This window comes from Sciurus vulgaris, assembly GCF_902686455.1.
Source record: "Sciurus vulgaris genome assembly, chromosome: 3".
NCBI lineage: Eukaryota > Metazoa > Chordata > Mammalia > Rodentia > Sciuridae > Sciurus > Sciurus vulgaris.
The window spans coordinates 35,445,308-35,467,819 of NC_136463.1; the positions used below are offsets into that span (position 1 = coordinate 35,445,308).

Genomic DNA, 22,512 nt, shown 5'->3' on the forward strand with positions numbered 1-22,512 from the left:
AGTAAGCTCAAAGGAAATCACTCTTTTAATTGTGTGGTGTTTGTAGGTAGAAATAGTTGTGATTGATTGTTGAGATAGAGCCATTGTGAGAATGGAAAGGTGTCTTTAATCAGAGAATTGATCATTGAAAGATATTTAATCCAGTAGACTACATTAAGAAGGGTAAAAAATTAGGTATGGTGTCGCACACCTATAATCCCAGCTACTAGGGGAGCTGAGGCAGGAGTATCCCAAGTTTGAGGGCAGCCTGGGCAATTTTAGCAAGACCATGTCTCAAAAAAAAAAAAAAAAAAAAAAAAAAGAAAGAAAGAAAGAAATGAAAAGACCTGGGAATGTAGCTCAATGGTAAAAACATCTCTGGGTTAATCTACAATATCCCTTGCCCAAAGCAGGGTAAAAGGAAGTAGGGCAAAAAATGCTAGCATAAGATATACAACTAGAGGCTGGGGTTGTGGCTCAGTGGTAGAGCACTTGCCTAGTACATGTGAGGTACTTGGTTTAATCCTCAGCACCACATAAAAATAAATGAATAAAATAAAGGCATTGTGTCCATCTACAACTAAAAAACATTAAAAAAAAAAAAAGACATAAAACCAAGTAAAGCCACACTATACTTATGGCCCATTTGCCTTTTAACAATATTTTAATAGTTTTGTCATTAACAATATTTTCATAATTTGACTCATCACCCCTGGGTTTCCTGATTCCTGGCATATCAAGGTTTTCCCATTCTCTAGAAACACATGAACAAAGCAAACTGGCCTATGTGAGGTTGAATGTGTAATGTTAGTAGAATGGCTTCCAGACCAGTCTATTTCATAACAGTATGTATCCCCATACTATAGTGTCAGAGCTACATAACAAAAAAGACAGAAATCCTTACATTGTAGAGAGCAGTCCTGTGATCTGTGTACTTGATGTGTGCCAAGTCACTTTAACTCTTTATTCAGTACTGAGGCATTGCTTTACTCCTCCTCAAGCAAGGATGGACACTTTCCCTTTTCTTTTTGCCATAAATGTGAGTAAAAGTGATAGTAAATATTTTTAGGAAAATGTAAATCAGTTCTTCAGTGAAAGGTTCCTCAATTTGGGCTTATCTTATAGGACATTGTGATTAGATTCATGTTGAGTAATTCTGACAGGATACTACCAAAGTGATATTCTATTTTTTTTTTTTTTTTTTTTTTTTTTTTTTTTTTTTCAGTGCTGGGGATTGAACCCAGGGTCTTGTGCTTGTAAGGCAAGCACTCTACCAACTGAGTATACCCCCAGCCCTATTCTATTGTTTTTAATGCATTGGGTTGAGAAGCACAGGCTCTCAATTTGAGTCATTGCTAGTGATAATTCATTGACAAAGTTTCTACAAACTTTCTTTTCCCTTTGTAATAAGTATCTTGGGGGATGGGGGAGATACTTTGTGTAAGTATCTGTTACTCCAGATTTCATCCATTGGTTTTGTTCCACTGATGAGTCTTTCCTGAAACATTGCCAGATAATGACTTCTTAAAAATTCCATCAGTCTTTCACTACTTTTAAGTTGACTTTCTTCTGAACAACTTTTCCTTCTCCCCACTCTTTTCTTTCTGTTAGTGTAGATTCATGGATTTTGTCTCTTTTAATTTATAATTGTCTAGAATAGCGATTATTAAGGAACACAAGCAATAATAGGTGTCGGCATGGATGTAGGGAAAAGATACACTTGTACATTGTTGGTGGAGTTGCAAATTGGTGCAGCCACTCCGGAAAGCAGTATGGAGATTCCTCAGAAAACTTGGAATGGACCCACCTTTTGATCCAGTTATCCCAAATGACTTAAAATCAGCAAACTCCAGTAACACAGCCAATCAGTGTATATAGCAGCTCAATTCACAATAGCTAGATTGTGGAACCAACTTAGATGCCCTTCAACAGATGAATGGCTAAAGAAACTGTGGTATATATATATAATATTCCATTGTGTGTGTATATATATATATATACACACACAATGGAATATTATATAGCCAAAAAGAAGAATAAAATTATGGCATTTGCAGGTAAATGGATGGAGTTGGAGAATATCATGCTAAGTGAAATATGCCAGTCCCCAAAAAACCAAAGGCCGAATGTTTTCCCTGATAAGTGGATGATGATACATAATGGGGGTGGGAGGTGGGGAGTAGGAGAAGAATGGATGGATTTTGGATTATGTAGAGGGAAATGACAGCGGGAAGGGCCAGGGGTATGAAAGATGGTGGAATGAGACAGACATCGTTACCTTATGTACATGTATGATTACACTAATGGTGTGAATCTACATTGTGTACAACCATAGAAACAAAAAGTTGTACCCCATTTGTGTACAATGAATCAAAAAGCAGTCTGTAAAAATAAAAATATTTTTAAAAATTGTCCTGAAAATTAGGTATAGATTCAATAAAAGGAATGTTATCTTTCTGTGTAAGAAGATTCTAGACTATAATTTTAGAAAGACATGTTACAGATCAGTGATGGAAGAGGATTTCTTTATTTTTTTTAATTTGTTCTTTTTAGATGTACATGACAGTAGAGTGGGGGATTTCATTCTTTAAGAAAGTTATTTTCAGGAGCCTAAAGTTTAGTTGACTGCGGCCACTTGGAATTGTGAGGCATGGGCAAATTGGGAAATATTAGGAAAGTTTGGTTTTTGGAATGGTATAGTGTGGGTCACCCACCTCCGCTGTGAGTACTGAGGAATAAACCCAAGGTGTTCTAACACCTCAGGCTTTTTATTTTTCATTTTGAGATAGAGCCTCACTAAGTTCCCCAGGCTGACCTTGAACCTTTGGTCCTCCTGCCTCAGCCTCTGGGGTTGCTGGGTTTACAGGTGTGCATCACTCTGCCTAGCCCGTGTGGGGTTTTGAACCAGAAGGCTTCAGCTTCTTTGCATAGTGACGAGAGAGAGCGCTTGCCTTCCATTTTACCTTCTGTTTCTTGGTCTTGAGCTCTTCAGTGTAAAGGAAATTTTGATGGTATTGACCTTATCCTATCTGTTCACATTCGCTACCTCTTCCAGCATAGATGTAGGATACCTGTTTGCCAAGTTTGTTAGAAAGCTTTAGCAATACTGTTCTACAGTGCCTTTCTAAAAATAAGAATTAAGATCAGGTTACTTAGCATGAAAATGTTGCATGGACTTGAAGATTCTGGTCTCACAATTAAAGAATAGAATTGGAAGTCTTAAAGTGTAATATTTCCCCCAACTCTCCAAAAACAGCATTTCAGTGTCTTGAGAAGTTAAACTCCTAGAGACCACTAATCTATGTTATCAGTAGTTAAAAGCAATTCCCACCCAGAATTTTAACCAACCTTATGGACAGCTGAATTAAGCAGATAATGACATGGAAATGCAAAAAAAAAAAAAAAAAAAAAGAAGGCTAACCTTGAGCCTAAAGTACTGATATGTATAGGTCCTAATATTCAGTATCTGTTGAAGTCCTTAAAGTATGTCAGGCACTGTTCTTAGTGTTTCACATTAAATCCTCACAACTCTGAGAACAAGTAATGTCATCCTAATGAGGGATCAGATGCATAGACATATTGATTTGTCTATGGTCATTTTAGTGACAAAACTGGGACCGTAACTAGACATTTTGTTTCTTACGAGGAATCCACAAAAACAGGTAATTCTAGATGTCACACTTCATAAAGTTATAAATTGTTGCCGTAATTGTCTATTTGAATGAAGAAGTTCTGTGTTATGGGCAATTCGAAATACTATTTCTTACAACCAAGAAATGTAATATATTGCTTTGCAACCCCTTTGTTTCCCTGCATGTTAAACCAAATTGAGGAGGGCAGGAGAAGAGAGGGAAAAGGAAACATTCTTATATGATATGTAACTCCAGAGTTTTGGCTTAGCTGATTAACAATAAATCTGTTTACTTACCTTCTGGAAGCTGGGTTTATGCTGTCAAGTCCTAAAGTAATGCTACTTGCAGACCAAAATCCAGTATGGAAGCCAAATTATGTTAGAAGGTTTATGTGCTTCTCCATAAAAAGAAGCAATTGACAAGCATTATCCTTTTGTACATTGCACCATTAATGTTTTTTTAAAGGGGAGGATAGAAATACATACTTTTTATACACTTCTTAGAGGATACCTCTAATATGTTAAAGTATCTCTCATTGCTTGAGGGAGAGGGGTATTACTGGAAAGATGGGGTTGGATGGCTTTTCATAGTACTAAACTCATATAATTTGAATACCTTACCATATGCATGTGGTAATTTTGAAAAAGCAATCTCTTTTCTTGGATCCAGGTTTGTTGATTACATATTCTCAGAACAGCAAAATGAAAGTTCAAGTTTAAAAAACTTTATTGTAAAAATTTCTAAGCATATCTCAATAGAATATCTCCAGCTTCCTTAGTAGTGACATTTTTGCCAATTGAGAGGATAAAAAAATGTGACTGTAATTTGGGTATTGTATGTTTTCTGGAAAATAGCTGCAAGTTTGTGACATACAAATTGTCCTTGAAATTTTTCAGTGGTTCCACATTCTATAATTTAGTTTCTGTGGTATAGTTCATGTTCTGTGACAACTTTATAATAGACTATAAGTTCTTCATGGTTAGTAGGTGCTGTTTTAAAAACCAAACTTGCTTAAAAGTATTATGTTGCATTTTTTTAAAAAAGTTTTAATCTATACAAATATTACTAGACATAGTTACTTAGTATAAACCTTTTATATGATCCAACTCTGAGGGTGCACCTTTGCCAGAATTGTGATTAATGATGGTGGCTTGCCCTAGTGTTCTTGTGTTGGCATGTTTCTGTTTTCAATATATCACAGCAAAATATGGGGAGAATTGGTGAGTGCTCTGTGCGTTCTCTCTCAAAATAATACCAGTAAGGGAAAAAGGTCTTACCACCCTTATTTACAGAGGTGTAAGCAAATCCTTTTAACTGATAGGAATAGTTTACTTGAAGTTCATGTCATTTCCTTTCTTAACAACTAGGGAAGTCTTTTTAAGAAGGAGCAGTTTCCCATTTAGCTGTGTAGATGGGTAGATGGCCATCACTTAAGTTTACTTTTTAATATGTTTAAACATTTAGTATTGTTAAGAGTTTGCCACTTGCTTCATGTTTAGTTTTGAGTTTTTAAAAAATAAAAGATATATGTCTATTTCATATGGGGGTGCTTTGAATAGTACTATTACATGCTTAATGGAGAAGATAAAAAATTATACCTATAAATCCCTTGGTAGAATTGTGTTTAATGAGAAAGGAATATGTAGATTGCAAGAATTGCAGGCAGTCCTTTCTCTATAAAATCAAATCTGCTTTTTCTGCAAAGAACAACACCCTGGGGCTAAAGGTCAGTGCTAACTGTTGCCACGTTTTTCTTTTCTTTTTTAGTTGTAGATGGACACAGTGCCTTTATTTTATTCATTTATTTCTATGTGATGCTGAGGATTGAACCCAGTGCCTCACAAATGCTGTACCATTGAGCTACAGCCCTGGCCCCTGCTGCTTTTAAAAAAAAAAAAAACTGGAAATGTAGCAGGGAATTGGAAACAGTTTGCTCAACTTTTTTTCTCTTTACTGGCTTTTCTAGTAGTGTTTTCTTAGACTTGCCTTGAACCTGCCTCTGAAGTGTGTGGGAGGAACCTGTTATAAAAATCATTTCTGAGAACAATTAGTAGTGTCTGTGGTTTACATTTGTACTTTGATTTAAGTTTTGATTTTTGACTAACTGCTTTTACTCTGACTTTTTGAACACTATAGGACTTAAGTAGTGACAGCTGAAACTCAAGATTGTAGGGAGGTGTAAGTTTGGTAGAGACTTAAAAACATAGTTCTTACTTAGAGTAGTTTGAAAGATAACTTACTGCTTTTAGGTATATTGCTGTATGAACTCTGAGCCACTAGAATGTTTTCTCCAGTTATTGGAAATGTAACTATTTCCATTAAACCTTCAAGAGTCTAAGAACCCTGTACTCTGAAAAGTACATGTTGTATACCTACCCTGAAACTAGATGGACAGCTTGGTTTGTAAAAGGCCTCCTTAAAGCCCACTGGCTATCCCTTTATATGTTTCGGGAACCACTTAACATTTATCTTCCTCCATTAGTCCTGGTACTAAGAGTAAACATAAAAGTTTTAAGTCAGGAGGAAGTGGAAATTAATCCGTAATGTTTTATTATAACCAAATCCATTATAAATGATCCATTTCAGCTTATATAGTTAGTTGGCTTGCATGGTAGCATATACTTAAACTTGTAAAACTGGTTAATATTCTACTTTATTACCATCTTTGTATTAATGGTTAGACAGTTGTTTGACATCTTGCCCCTAGTATTTAGTGATTGAGTTACTGTAACTACATTTTATAGCTGCTTAGGCCTATAGTCATTGAGGTCTAAAAGCTAAATGAAAATAAGTCTGTCTCAGGCTTAAGCTGTATCTTACTCAGATTGATCCTGGCGTGGTCATTTTTAAGCAGTAAAAGCAGAAGAGTTTGACAAAAGAATTAGACAAAGTGCAGTTAACTTTGGCTCAGGCAGTCCAGAGGTGATCTCTAGGGAGGGAAACGATTGCTGAGGGACAAAGATGGGAGAAAGATTTGATTTTTTTTTTTTTTTTTTTTTTTTTTGGTATGTGTGCTTTTTCTTTTTTCCTTTTTCGTTTTTGTACCATGCAAATTTATTACCCACGGAGGAAGGGGAGAACACTACTAGTCTGGCCATGGCTAATTAATAAAGCCTTCAGATACCCTCTTTCAGTGGGGTTTAATCTGCCATACCACATGTAGTTTCCCAAAGTTTTAGTGACCCACTCTGGTAGAGATACCTTCCAATAATAAGTGAACTTAAGTTCTTAGTTAGTTGGTTTTCAAAGACCTGCCATCTTTACATGTTTAGTTCCTTTTGAGTATACAAAGTAAATCTAATTCCCTTATTTTCCTTGTTGAAACCATTAAGTAGTTCTGCCCGTAGAATAAATTCAGAGTTTTTACTGACGTACTTTTAGTTTGTCAGTCTAGCTCTTGTCTCCATAACCATTATTTACCTCAGTCCTTTCATAATTTACACTCTTGTTGTGACAAAAGTATTTGTAACTCCCTTTAGACACTAGCATCTCTGTGCCTTAGCACATGCTTCTTTTTTTGAGAATTTTCTTTAATTCTCTGTTTTCCTCGAAGACATTACCTTAAGCTACGGAGCCGCCTTTGAAAGAGCCTCTCATTATCTTTGTTTTGGCACTTTTTGCACAGTATTGTAATTTGGTAGTCCCAAGTTCCTTTAGATCAAGAACTCTGTTAACATTCTAAATCTTTCACTATTCTGTAACTTTATTTACAGATACCTGAAGCCTAATGCAGGTGAATAAGTAACTGAATTAAATGTTAAGGAAATTAAGAGAAGATAGGTTCTCCTGGGCACGGTAGCATGCCTGTAATCCCAGTGGCTTGGGAGACTGAGGTAGGAGGAATGCAAGTTCAAAGCCAGCCTTACCAATTTAGAGAGGCCCTAAGCAACTGAGTGAGACCATATCTCAAAATAAAAAGGCTGGGGATGTGACTCAGTGGTTAAGCACCCCTGGGTTCAATCCCTAGTACTGGGAAAAAGAGAATAGGTCCTGTATTTCAACAATCTTAAACCCAGAAACACAAAAACTTCAAATTCTCGACCACAAATTTTCCTTTAAAATCATCTCTATTTGTTCTACCTTTGTGTATAACCATGAAGTTAAAATGAAACAGTTGAATGCCATGTTTATGGGAATATGTGAAGGTCCATTATTTGTCTACTAATTGCCTTACTTTAATGAAGTTGTCACTGTTGACCTTGCATTAATGGTTAATTGAAGGTTTATAACGATAACAGTATATGAATGTCATTTTTCTAACCCATTTGGTGACATGGTTTATTAATTTTTTTCTAGCTCCAGAACCTTGGTATCAACCCAGCAAATATTGGCTTCAGTACCCTGACTATGGAGTCAGACAAATTCATCTGCATTAGAGAGAAAGTAGGAGAGCAGGCTCAGGTGGTAATCATTGATATGAATGACCCAAGTAATCCAATTCGAAGACCGATTTCAGCAGACAGTGCCATCATGAATCCAGCTAGCAAAGTAATTGCATTGAAAGGTATAAAGGATTGTGAATTTTTTTCTTAAAACTCTTTCTTTGTATATTTTATGCACTACAATAATTAGGGTCTTGTAGGTGTATTGAATTTAAAAAGTTCTACAAAGTTAAAGCTAATACTGAACTTCACTTTCATGGTTTTTACTTGGAATGTTTCTGTGGAATGTTTTTTAATAGATTTACTTGGAATAATTTTAAGTCTTAATACACTTAAATTTTATATCTGGTATATAAAACTGCTAAAAATATCTCTAGAGGAAATACATTAGTGATATGTTCTAAATAAAATATCCTTTACTATATTAGAAGCTAAGCATTTCAAAATTTATTGTGATGATCAACTTGTCCTTTCATTTTTATGTTTAAAGCTTTTGTTTCATTTAGATAATCCAGTTCTAAAAATGGTTTGAATTTATGCTGATTAAGTGTGCGTATATAGGTAAATATTAAAACTTTGAAACCCAGGCTGTTTGTATTTATTCAGACTAACATTAGTTGTTAAAACAGGGAAATGTACACCCTATCATTCTAAACAGAGTTCAGTAGTCTAGACTATCTGGGAGCTTCTATTATGATTAATCTTTTTCCTTTGAACTTTAAAATGAGATTGTAATGACACTTTATAATAGAATTTTTAAAGGGAGCTAGGTCAAAAACAAATTGACTCTTGAAAAGGCATTTTATTGCTTTTTTTTTCTCCTTTATTGTTTTTGATAGTAAAAGGAAGAATTCAAGTTACCAGTAATCCAGTAATTTCTTTCTTTCCTTTTTTTGGTACAGGGAATTAAACCCAGAGGTGTACTTAACCACTGAGCCATAACCCCAGACCTTTTTATTTTTTATTTTGAGACAAGGTCTCCTTGAGTTGCTTAGGGCCTTTTTTAGTTGTTGAAAGTAACCTTGAACTTGGGATCCTTTTGCCTCTACCTCTGAGGTTGCTGGGATTACAGGCATGTGCCATTGTGCCTGGCTTAGAAGTGTTTTAACCAAACTTTTCTTAATATGATTTAAACTTTATATTTAGTAATACAAGGTTATGTATTCCCCCCCCCCTTTTTTTTTTTCCAGGTTAAGTATTTCTTAAATACTCAGGACCAACATTTTTTAAGTTTTTTGAATTTTGGAATATGTTCATACACTTTACTGGTTAAGCATTCCTAACCTGTAAATCCAAAATCAGAAATGTACCAAAATCCAAAACTTTCAGGGCTTCATGGTGCTTAAAAAAGTTTCAGATTTTTGGAGCATTTCAGATTTTCAAATTAGGGATGTTCAACCTGTAATACTGTTTGTGTTCAAACTGTAATACTGTTTGGAGGTAAATGGGTAGTGGGTGTTCAGATGATTCAAACTAGTAAGTCACCACATGTATCTAAGGCAAGAGTTGATCTCAAGGAAAGGGTTGGTGGTCCAGCTTTCACCTGGTACCAGATATTTTGTGGCAGTAAGCATTTTGTTTCTATTAAAAAATGATATATATTACACTTTAAGGTATTAACTCCCTTTAGTCTCCTTAAAGAATTTAAAGTGCTTAGCAACTCTCAAAACTATTTTACAAGGCCATTGTTTTAATTTTTTTCAAAATTCTTTTCTATTTTTAATGTTACTGTTATCACATTTCTTAATGCTTTCTTATGTGTGCAGATGGTGAGTTATCTTAAATTAGATTGTATTAGTTATTGTCCTGTTCCATGAAAAGAATAAATTCAAAAGATTTTTAAAGCATTGTGATATAGTATCATAGTTTTTTCCTATTTGTCTACATCATGGAGTTGAGCTGTCATCCTTTGCCCCCTTCCCCAAACCATCCCACTTATATACATTTCAACCACTGTCATGTAAAAACAACTCTAATATTGTGGGGGTTGGGGAAGGCAGCAAAAGAAAGTAAGTCATTACAAAGTACTGTTGCTTTCTGAAGCCAGTTTTAAATCCCATGGTTTCTTTTTATAAACAGGACTATAACTCTCACAATTTTTCAAGTCTGATTGTGATTTACATCCTATGTGGGATGGGAATAATATCCTTTGTCTTACAGACGTTTTTTTCATATGATGTAAGAAAGGTTGTGGTACAAAGCTGTTATGCTTTGTCCCTCTTCCCCCCATCCATTTCCCCTCCTTGTGTTACAGTTTTTGTCCTTTAGGAGCCAGATTCTCTGTGGCTTGGGAATGGAGTCTTCCTTGGTCTCTAAGGATGAATCTGGATAGTGTAGTGATAGCTATGGGCTTTGACCTCTATTAATTTCAACTAAATCACTTTTTCAACTAAATCACTGTAATCGATTGCAGATTACAATGATAAGCCCTTGCATCTGACTCAGTGGACTTTTTAATACTCAAGGCAAATTTCATCCTCCTCCTTTAACTAAATGCTTGCTGTCTTAACTGGATGAAGCTTGAACTTTGTTCTTACCTTCAGTATATTAACAACACCTGAAATTTGTCCTCTTCTTGTTTCCCTCTCCTTTCGTCCAGCACCTTTACCTTCCCTTTGTATCTTAAATCAATTAAATGTAGCATGCACTTCTCTTATGGTAACAAGGCAGATTTGAAGAAGATCCTCTTTTCAAAAATCAGTTTCCTCAAGATGTAAATTGGATGAGAGATGACTGCATTTTAAAAAGTAGATGTTATTCTCCTTGTGTTTGTTAGATTAGCTTTGTCTTTTGTACGTACAACTATTGTAGTATCTGTGTAAAACATACTTAATTACAAGTATGAAAGTTACAACTTTTATTTTCTATCATTGTTATGAAAGCTGTTTTTTTCGGACTTGTTTTTAGTTGGGATTTAGAATCCTGTGGAAGTCATGCTTTTTGTTTAAATTGTTTTATTAGAGGTAATATAGTTTTTGCTTAAGATGTAGCTATAGATTGTTTGCTTAGTCTCACTTGTTATCTTTAATGGTCATTGTTCTATGAATACGACTTCTGTAGTTGGTCATTAGTCTTACTATAAAACCACTTTGGAAGTTCCAGAGCTAGTCTTGCTAGATATTGATTTATCTTGAATGTTATTTTTATAATGATTCATAATTTTTTATTCTGTGTTTAGCTGGGAAAACTCTTCAGATATTTAACATTGAAATGAAAAGTAAAATGAAGGCCCATACCATGACTGATGATGTCACTTTTTGGAAATGGATCTCTTTGAATACGGTTGCTCTTGTTACGGATAATGCAGTTTATCATTGGAGTATGGAAGGAGAATCTCAACCAGTGAAAATGTTTGATCGCCATTCTAGCCTTGCAGGATGCCAGATTATCAATTATCGCACAGATGCAAAGCAAAAGTGGTTACTTCTAACTGGCATATCTGCCCAGGTAACATTTTTCTAATTTTTGATAAACAAAAGATCCTAGAGAACTATTTTGCCCAAAATGCAGTTTATTTTGATGTAGGTCTTTTCTACTCTGTTCTGTTGAATTTGACTGATGACTTTTCTCTTGCCCTCACTCCGTTTATTTTTTTTCTTTTTTTAATTGCAAATAAATTACTGACTTAACTCCTTCATGCTGAGAAAATTTCAGTGCTCTTATTGTTTTTAGCTTTACTTGAAGATTAAGTAGAAATTGATTTCAGTTAGAATGACTTGGAATTTATTATGGAGTGAGAATATATATAGTCTGCAGAGTTAATATTTCTGTATCTTTTTCATTAAGCATAAATCATGAAATATAAGGCGTATTTTAAACATTCATGTTAAGCTCTAATAAGATAATGTTCAGAGCTGGAGCTTTTTGTTGTGTTTGGTACTGGGCATTGAACCCAGGGGCACTTAACTTCTGAGGTACAGTCCTAACCCCTTTTATTTTTCACTTTGAGACAGGGTTTTGCTAAGTTGCTTAGGGCCTTGCCACATTACTGAGGCTGGCCTTGAACTTATGATCCTCCTGCCTCAGCCTTCTGGGATTAAGGCACACATGCCACCACCACCTGGCTCTGAGATGAATTTCAAGTTAAGATGTGTTAAATCTACACTGAAAGACTAACAGTGAATTATAAATTCCACTGAAGATGATTTAAGTTTTTAATTATTTCACTTGTTGATGAATTGGGAATTAACTGGTTCATTGAGTCCCCATACATTATTTTCTTTGATCTTTTATAGCAAAATCGTGTTGTGGGAGCTATGCAGCTGTATTCTGTAGATAGGAAAGTGTCTCAGCCCATTGAAGGACATGCAGCTAGCTTTGCACAGTTTAAGATGGAAGGAAATGCAGAAGAGTCGACTTTGTTTTGTTTTGCAGTACGGGGTCAAGCTGGAGGGAAGGTAAGATTTGTCTTTTTTTTTTTTTTTTTTTTGGTACCAGGGATTGAACCCAGGGGTGCTTAACCACTGAGCCACATCCCTAGCCGTTCCCTGCAAACCCCGCCCCCCCACCTTTCTTTTTTTTCTTTTTAATATTGTTTAGAAACAAGGTCTCTCTAAGTTGCTTTGTGCCCTGCTAAATTGCTGAGGCTGGCTTTGAACTTGTGATCCTCTTGCCTCAGCCTCCCGATCTCATCAGATTACAGACATGGCAGTGGTGATATTCTTTAAAATTTTTTTCTATTAACTGTTTTAGCTTTTATTTTGGTTTCCTTTATGAAAGGCCTTGCATTAATTAGTTTTCACTGACTTTACTCTTCATAGAATCATTAGGGTTGCTAAAATACTCATGTTTGTTGAAATCAGAGTCTGATACCTTAAGTGGTACCCATAATCACCTTTTTAAAATACCCTAAGTGACTCGATGTAAATAGAATGTGGACCATATTTTGAGTAATATTGCCTTAAGTTAGAGGTTCTCAACCTGAGCCATACATTAGAATCATCTGGACAAATGGAAGTACTTTGTTTGGATTCTTAAGTTATAGACAGCAGAAACAAGGTCTGATTGATAAGGGCATTGAAAATTTAGTAAAAGGATGTTTGATACTTGATAGTAGCTAGGATGCCTGTACAACCAAGCTTGAAAAATGAGGAAAAATAAGGGAGAATGGGCAGCAGCCAGGGTTCCAGCCAAAAATCATGCCACAGAACTTTAACACTTCTGCTTTACTATGCCTGCACTGCTGGATTCCTGGAGACTCAGTTTGCTTGCCATTTCCACTGTCAGAGTAGGAGTTCTGAAGTCTTAATAACTTCATGTCCTGAATTCCCTCTCTGAAGTTCAGTGTAAACAAAGTTACATGCCTGCCCTTTACCTCTGAGAAGTATGGAACACAAGTTTTGGGTACTTCTGCAAAGGATGGTTGGCACTACTTGCTGTCATTTCTGTAGCAAATCAAGAGAGTGTGTAGATTCTTGGAAAACCATACATAATACTAACTTAAACTTTGTTAGAACATTTGTCTTTTTCCCTAATAAGTAGTTTTTAAGAATTAAGATGGAGATTGTTTAAAATATGATCATCTACAGCCTCTCTGTTGGGGAGGAAACATGCAATGAGAGAGTTACATTTTTGCCTAAAATTCCTGAACTTTGGAGTAATCCTGCCAACCCCTCAATATGATAAGGATAGAAAGCACTGATGTTCAGATAAGAATTGATGGAATTTAAACCAAAAGACAAATAAGTTTAGAAACTAGATATTATCCTTAGGATAGAAGTCTAGGGCATTTTTTGAAAACTTATACTAAAAAAAAAAGCTTCAATATCATTTTGAGAGTGTCTGAAAACCTGTTTATAATTTCTTGAGCCTATTTAATACCTACCTGTTTTATCTCTCTAGGAGTCTGCCAAGATTTCTTGAGGGGAGGGTACTGCAGATTGGAACCCAGGGGTACTTTACCACTGAGCTACATCCCAGTCTTTTTTAATTTTTATTTTGAGGCAGGGTCTTGCTAAGTTGCTGAGGCTGTCCTCAAACTACCTCAGCCTGCCAAGTTGCAGGGATCACAGCGTGATTGAAAAATACTTAGTTTTTCAATTTGGCTAGCCATCCTAATGAAAGATAAGAACCTGTAACTTTCATGTAGCATATATCTTGGAAACAATTTTTTTTTTTTTTTTTTTTTTTTTTTTTTTTTTTTTTTTTGGTTAATGTATTCTTGACATGTCTAGGAAAAAAAATAGTCTTCTGTTGACATTGTTTTCTTTCTTTTTACCGACTGATGTGCAAGATAATGCATTTTAAACCAAAATGTTTTATCTACTTCTATTGGATATATATATGAAGAGAGACATCATTCCTTCCCTCCTCCCGTGTTAGAATAGATACACAGCAAAGAAGAATTTAATAAATAAGATTTGTTTGGAAATACTAAATTATAATTGAAAATCACAAGAAAGTATCTTTGTATGTAATATATTACCATTCTGTGCCCTGTATTTCAAGTAGAGGTGGGATTATTTCATATATTCAAAGTGTTTATTTTGAAATAATATAGATTCAAAGGAAGTTGCAAAGACAGTGTAGAGAGATCCCCTTTTGCCCTTTTCCCAGTTTTGTGTAATAGAGTTACATGTTGCATGATGATAGTACAGTTAAAACAAAATAGGAATTGGCACTGGTACAGAAAAAAAAGTCTCTATCATTTCCTCACAAGTAAATTCAAGGTATATAGATACATAACTATTCTATTACCATGAAGATTTCCCTCATGACTTCATAGTCTCCTCTCTCCCACCATTGCTAACTCGTGGCAACTATTAATTTATTCTCCATCTCTGTAATTTTGCCACTTAAAAGAATGTTACGTAAAAGGAATCATGCAGTATGTGACCTTTTGAGATGAACTCCCCACTCAGTCACCCACGCCTTCAGCATAGGTTTGTGAAAATTTGTTCCTTTTTTATATGGAGGAGTATCCCATGGTATGAATGTACCAAGCACATTTCATCAATTGTAGGAATTTTTAGTTGTTTCTAGTTTGGGGCTTCAAGTCTGCTATAATCAACTTCTTAAAGATTAGATTTATATGAATTTCATTTTCTTTTGAACAGTTACATATCATTGAAGTTGGCACACCGCCTACAGGGAACCAACCCTTTCCAAAGAAGGCAGTAGATGTTTTCTTTCCTCCAGAAGCACAAAATGACTTTCCTGTTGCAATGCAGGTATAGTAATGCAAAATAAATAGGCTTTAAAATCTCCCCTCTTAAAAGAAATTATTCCAAACATCATTTCACAGTTGATGCAATGTATGTGATGTTTAAACAAATATTCTAAAATAAAGTTTATTAATGAACTTTGTTTTTTTAAAAAAAAAAAAACCCTTCATGTAATGTGTAAGTTGGTTTATCAGAATTGTCTTTTTTGTCTTACAGATTTCATACATGTTCATGTATTTTATGTAAGAGCTTGCGATGTCCCACGTTTAAATGTGCTGTAAAAATGAGGAAAACCTTAAATATTACCTTTAAACTTTCCATATAAGTCTCTCGTCAAAGTTCTAGAATGTTACCCTCTCCAAAATGGAAATGTACTAAATTTATTTTGTTAGATTCGTTATTTTACTAAAGGGTTGATTTTCTTTGTACAGATTAGTGAAAAGCATGATGTGGTATTCTTGATTACAAAGTATGGTTATATCCACCTCTATGATCTTGAGACTGGTACCTGTATCTACATGAATAGAATCAGTGGAGAAACAATCTTTGTTACTGCACCTCATGAAGCCACAGCTGGAATAATTGGAGTAAACAGAAAGGGGCAGGTAAGGAGACCTTGAAACTTAAAATAAAATAAAATAATGCATTATCATTCAGCTTTTCCCCCCTCCTTGCCAATATTTAATAAGCATTGACATTGTCAGACTTTTCATTATAGTGACAGGAAATGGCACCTTCTTGTTTTTTCTTTTTTTTTTTTTTTGTAATTAGTTATACATGACTGTATAATGTATTTTGACACATCATACGTAAATGGAGTATAAATTTCTCATTCTGCTTGTAGATGTTGTAGAATCACACTGGTTGTGTAGTCATATATGTATATAGGGTAATAATGTCTGATTCATTCTACTATTTTTCCTATACCCAGACCCTCTCCCCTCCTTTAACTCCCTCCCTTCTACCTAATCTAAAGTAACTCTATTCTTCTCTAGCCCCCAATCCCTTTCTGTGAATTAGCATTCATTTATCAGAGAAAACATTCAACCTTTGATTTTTGGCTTATTTTGCTTAGCATGATATTCTCCAGCTTTACCCATTTAATGGCAAATTCAATAATGTAATTTTTCTTTAAGGCTGAGTAATATTCCATTGTGTATCTATATACCACAATTTCTTTATCCATTCATCTGTTGAAGGACACCTAGGTTGGTTCCATAGTTTAGCTGTTTTGAGTTGAGCTGCTATAAACATTGATGTGGCTGCATCACTGTAGTATGCTGCTCTTAAGTCTTCCCTTCCTATCCCCCAAAAACGTAACTTTGGATGTCAGAAAATACCTGGCAAGGGGAGAGGAGGAAAGGAAATGAGATATAGGTCAAGGGATACTAAGTAGCAGATATGTAGGATTAACAAATTTAGAGATCTCATGTCCAGTGTGAGTTGATAAAATTGTCAAAAACAAGTAACAATGTACAGTGATAGAGTGTGGATTTGCTTTACTGTATGACCATTTTACTACTGATGTCTGTCCTATAACTTTATTTTATAAACCTCAAATATACCCAGTAACATTTTATTTTAAAAAATACATAGCTAAAAACATTAAGATACGTGAATAAAAAGTCTCTATAATCCTGTGTCACAGAAACTGTTTGGCATATTGACATCTAGGATTATATATCAAAAGAAGCAAGTTTTTCATGGAGTGAAACTATTAGGTTTGCCTTTGACAGACTATATTTTTATAGATGTTTTATTCCTATTGTCTTTAAGACAGATTATTTATAAACTACAGAGATAAGACTTCTACCTCTTTTCCTGATGCTTATTACTAAATATTTAATGTTATCAGGTGATACATTGCAGTACCTATTATGGGTTGCCTGGAAGGTAAATGATTGGATAAGGAAAATAATTGCTGTTCTGAATTTGTCATGTTTGTTAACCTCTTCACACTGTCTAGCAAGTGATTATTTTTCTGAGTTTTCTTAGTTTTTAATTGAAATTTAGAAATTTCTCCCAGGAGGTATCTTATTTTCTGAAAAATGACTAAAATTTAAAAAGCTTAGTGTCTTATTGGTCTTGTAATTTATTAGTTTTCCTCCAAATTAGTAATTCTTCCATATAGTAAGCAATGAAAGTAGATAGTTTTTGATTTTTTTTTTTTTTTCTTTCTCCTTTAGTTAATTTTTGAAAAAATGGTATGTATATGAAAAGAAAGTTCTTGGGAAATGGAGTTTTCCCCTACTTTCCCATCCCCTACCTCAGCTCCAGACCTGGTTAGGTGTGCTTGCTATATGTTCCCATAACTTATGTAGTACTCTTTATAAAACTTGTCATACTGAAGTAAAATGGCTTGCCTAACTGTCCAAATCACTATTCTTCATTTGGAAGGGGCTTATCTTCATTTAATAGTATTTCTAACACTAGTCAGTGTCTTAGCACAAAAGCAGTTTTAAACATTTGGTACCTTTTGTTTATTCAGTTTTATGTGTCTCACATGGAAAAATCAAGAATGAGTTGGCCTTTGGTGAGCTTGGTTAGCGATTTAATAATTATGAAGTTATGAAACCAGGGACCTTTTTATTTCTGCTGCTGTGCTGATGTTTTAAGTAATTCTTAAAACTAAAATAACTTGAATTATTTCACCATATAAATGATATAAACATAGAAAGAATGATTTTTGGAATTTATTGATGTTTCTTCCCTCCATATCCCCAAATTTTACTTTCCAGCCCCTTTGGAGGATCAAGGATGAGTATACTGTTGTTAGGACAGAAGCAATTAGAAGTTACATTTTACTCATGCTGTATTTATTGTGATCCTACTGTGTCTTGCATTATGTTAGGTGTTGAGGATTCCGTGATTCCTTCTCTTGAGCTCTTCAAACCATGAGTATAATCTGGCTGCTAGGCATGAAAATATAATTAAAGAAAATTACTGAAAAAAAATGTTTTTAACCTTAAAATGAACAGGAATATACTTAAAATTTCCTCCAGGTGAGCCTCAGGTTTCATTTAGATTTATATCTTCTTCAGAGTTATTTTCATTGAATTGCAGGTTCTATCAGTGTGTGTAGAAGAAGAAAACATAATTCCTTACATCACCAATGTCCTACAAAACCCTGATTTGGCTTTGAGGATGGCTGTACGTAACAATTTAGCAGGTGCTGAAGAACTCTTTGCTCGGAAATTTAATGCGCTTTTTGCCCAGGGAAATTATTCAGAGGCTGCAAAGGTGGCTGCGAATGCACCAAAGGTAAACAGTTATGAAGTGAAATTGCAATGATTGGATTAATATAGATATTCTATTTTTAATACTGCTAGAAGAGGAACCAGGTTTTCACAGAGAAACTACTTTCAGGTTTCGTTTTCTTTCAGTAGTTAATTGTCAGTGCCTTCAAATTCGATTGGTGTTTTAAAACTCAGAAGGTTAGAAGAATTTGTAGATCTAGATTTAGATAGGTGTAATAATGTGTAGTACTTAGGTTTATTACTGTTTGACCTCATAAATGGCAGCTACTTGTTTTATTTCTAAAAGTTGTACCCTAAACATGTTTTTAATTTGTGGAAGGTAGAGCTGTCAGAAATTGGAATGAATTTATTCCAGTCTACCTTTACGTTGGTTTATTTGGATGAATCAATATGTTGCAGTCCTGACTAGTATTAATTATGAAATTTATACTTGATTTAATGTGAGCTTACTTAATAACTAATTCATGATTATGCTTATTTTTTACATATTAATGTGATAATTAAGTTGGTATATTTCTGATTCTGAATAATTTTATACCATCCAACCAGAAGTATGGCAGACATTGATAAAAATCTTTATAACAGATTATAAAAGATTTGAAATTTGGTTTTAATAGATTAACTCAGGCCTATTAAGATAGACTTAAGAGATCTGTAGGGTTGTTTGTGTGGTGTTTGAATCACTTTTGAGGTGTCCTTAATATTTCTCCTCCTAAAAGGGAATACTTCGTACTCCAGACACCATCCGTCGGTTCCAGAGTGTCCCAGCTCAGCCAGGACAAACTTCTCCTCTACTTCAGTACTTTGGAATCCTTTTGGACCAGGGCCAGTTAAACAAATATGAATCCTTAGAGCTGTGTAGGCCTGTGCTTCAGCAAGGTCGGAAACAACTTCTGGAGAAATGGTTGAAAGAAGATAAGGTATATTAATTTGTTTTGACATAATTTTACTTCGATTCAAGTACCATGTTAGCTAGTTAAAATTGTTTATGCTGTACACCAAAATGTGTATTATTTATTGTCAAAATAGAATAAGAAAATACAGTTAGGCATGGTGGTACACGCCTACAATCCCAGCAGCTTGAGAGACTGAGGCAGGAGGATCACAAATTCAAAACCAGCCTCAGCAATTTAGCGAGTTCCTAAGCAACTCAGTGAGACCCTGTCTCTAAATAAAATAGGGCTGGGGATGTGGCTCAGTGGTCGAGTGTCCCTGAGTTCAATCCCTGGTAACCACCCCCGACACCGCCTGCACAAACAAAAAAGAAAGAAAGAAAATACATGGCTTAAAATGTTTGTGCTTCCTTTGAAAATTGTTTATTTTTATGGATGTTGAGATATGAGATATTTTTGTTTGGTTTTAATTAGAATCCAAGATTCTTGCTTGGTGAAAATCACTGACCTGGAGTCCTTTTGCTGTAACAAAAGCTTGGGGCAAAGGGTTTATTTCAGCATGCAATAGTATTTGTTATTATATGTGAAATTCTTTTGGACATACGAATATATTCTTTGTCCTACATTCTACACTTGGTATTCACAGAATTCCAGCACTACAAGTTGTCTTTTCTTAGAACTTCTAAAATGTCATCAAAATTGTGATACTTGCTGCTGGTAAATACATGTAAAGAAAAACTTATATTAAATGCTTGATTGTTCATAAGAACAAACTGATTAGCAGTGAGTGAGATACTGTTTGATAGTGATTTCATAAAATGTCAGTTGGAATTGCATGAAAAAATACTTAATTTGGTTTTACATAGGCACCTTTTTAAAAATATTAACTGGCTCTCTTTAGGATTCTCTGGAATTTCTCTTTGCATTTTGTATCTACCCCAGTACTTAATTCTCATTACACAGAGCATGTGAATATACTGTTTTCTAGAGCACATTATTTCTTAAGTGGAATAGTGACTGAGAAACAGACAACCACTATATTTTACTTATTCTTAAGGCACCAAACAGACTTAAGCCATATGTTACTGTTGTTATTTCTCTCATACCACTAACAAAAAGCCTTTCTGCACCAAGTTGTAGTATTAAATTCCATGTTTTATGCCATTGTCAAGAAGTAAGTTAGCACTGTTCAAAACACTCTTTTGTATATCAAATAAGTTTAAAGTTAATACCTTTCAGCATTAGTGTATGTTGGTAGTGATTTTACATTACTCAGCTTCTGGCAATCTTGGAGGATAGTACTTCAGAGTTGGGATGCCTGGACAGGAGTTTCTGCTGAAGAATAGTTAACTAGCTACACTAGCAAGTATTTGAGTTCCATCCATTCCAATTTTTTAAGATAAGGGAGGATGAGAACAGCCAAGGTAACTGTTGACTTATGTAACAACTTTTTGGGTATCATTAACTATTTTTGTGAACAGTCACATGGGATTCATTTGTTCTAAGAGAGCACTGGTCAACTCTTCATTAGTTAGAACATTTAGTTAAGATGTACAGACTCTGGGCTAGGCATATGGCTCGTTTGTCTCACATGCTCAAAGCCCTGGGTTTGATTCCCAGTACCACAGAAAAAAAAGAAGAAAAAAGATACAGGCTCTTACAGGTATTCTTACTTTTAGCAAAAAATTCAGTTATGAGAGCTATTCTCTGAAGTTACTATTAAAAGTCAAAAATCAACTCACATGTAAAACAAAACTCTTTTAGGAAACTGATTTCCAGATTGAGCAGCTAAGAAAATTTGAATTATAAGTGCATATCTGCCTATATATTACCTAAAAATTCTAAAATTTTTATCTGTTTGACTTCATAAAATTAGTATCCTGCCTTGCAACTTTAAATCTTTTTTTTGGCATTTGGGATTTAACCCAGAGGCATTTTACCACTGAGCTACATCCCTAGTCCTTTTTATTTTTTTATTTTGTGACAGGTTTTGAACTTTTGATCCTCCTGCCTCATCCTCCCAAGTTGCTGGGATTGCAGGTGTGCACCACCATTCCAGGCACAACCTTTAACCCTAAATTCAAGCTTAGGTCCTTCAGACATATAGGTTATACTTTAGTTTTAATAATGGTCTTTGAAGTGATCCTCATTTGACTCCTCCAACTTCAGATTTTCATTTGACATTACATTAAAAGTTGTATTATTGGGCTGGGGTGTAGTTTGATGAGAGAGTGCTTGCCTAGCACTAGGCCCTGACTTTTAGCACTAGGCCCTGACTTCTATCCCTAGCACAAAGAAAAAACAAGTTGCATTTTTTTTTTTTTTTTAAATCGAGGCCACATATTGTAATTATCCTAAATATTCTTAGCAATTATAAGGTTCTGCTGAAACTAAAGTACTTACACTCATAACAGGGTAGTTGTGAATATCTGTAAGTGTGACGTCTCAATGGGCTTATTATCCTTATTTAAGTAGGATATATGGACAGTTCTTCTAAGACATTGCTGTGAATGTAAGATCAAGAGTCTTTACCAGCCACAAACCCTGCAGATTTATGATAATTCTAGGAAATTGAGTAATTAAGTACCTATCATATTAATTATAGGGAAGTAGTACCAACTGTTCATTTATAAAGCATCTCATGGATCACTAACCAATATCTTTTTCCTTTGAACAGCTGGAATGTTCTGAAGAACTGGGCGATCTTGTAAAATCTGTGGACCCTACATTGGCACTTAGTGTGTACTTAAGGGCTAATGTCCCAAATAAAGTCATTCAGTGCTTTGCAGAAACAGGTCAAGTCCAGAAGATTGTTTTATATGCTAAAAAAGTGAGTTCAATGAAACGATTGCAGCATAAATTCTTGAAATCATTAAGAGAAAGCGTCCTATATTCTGTTACTTTAATAGTGAATTTCCTTAAATTTTGAATTACTTGGAAAAATAAATCCTATCTGAACTTCCATGTTCATTCATGTACACTAACTAAAAATGGAGATAGTTACTCTTGCATGGCTTATAGGAATTTAAGATAGCAGGGGTATGTTTACACATCAGAACAAATTTTGCAAGTCATTTGTTAAAAATAAGTCCATTATTAAACTTATGATTATTCAAATATGTCGAAACCAGGGTTTAATTGAGCATCTTAAATTATAAAGGAATTTGTGCTTTCATCAGTAGCTGTGTTAGCAAGATTTTGTTGTA

General features: G+C 34.7%; 1 protein-coding gene across 2 annotated transcripts in view; it reads left to right on the forward strand.

The window, feature by feature from the left end:
• CLTC (clathrin heavy chain) overlaps positions 1–22,512 on the forward strand; it is a 64,640-nt gene that overhangs the window by 13,817 nt on the left and 28,311 nt on the right. For both annotated transcript variants that reach the window (XM_079131342.1, XM_079131343.1), the window contains exons 2-9: positions 7,908–8,115; positions 11,172–11,440; positions 12,229–12,390; positions 15,049–15,162; positions 15,588–15,761; positions 18,220–18,417; positions 19,133–19,333; positions 21,984–22,136. In XM_079131342.1, coding sequence (XP_078987468.1) covers positions 7,908–8,115; positions 11,172–11,440; positions 12,229–12,390; positions 15,049–15,162; positions 15,588–15,761; positions 18,220–18,417; positions 19,133–19,333; positions 21,984–22,136 — 1,479 coding nt within the window. The remainder of the gene's footprint in view (positions 1–7,907; positions 8,116–11,171; positions 11,441–12,228; positions 12,391–15,048; positions 15,163–15,587; positions 15,762–18,219; positions 18,418–19,132; positions 19,334–21,983; positions 22,137–22,512) is intronic.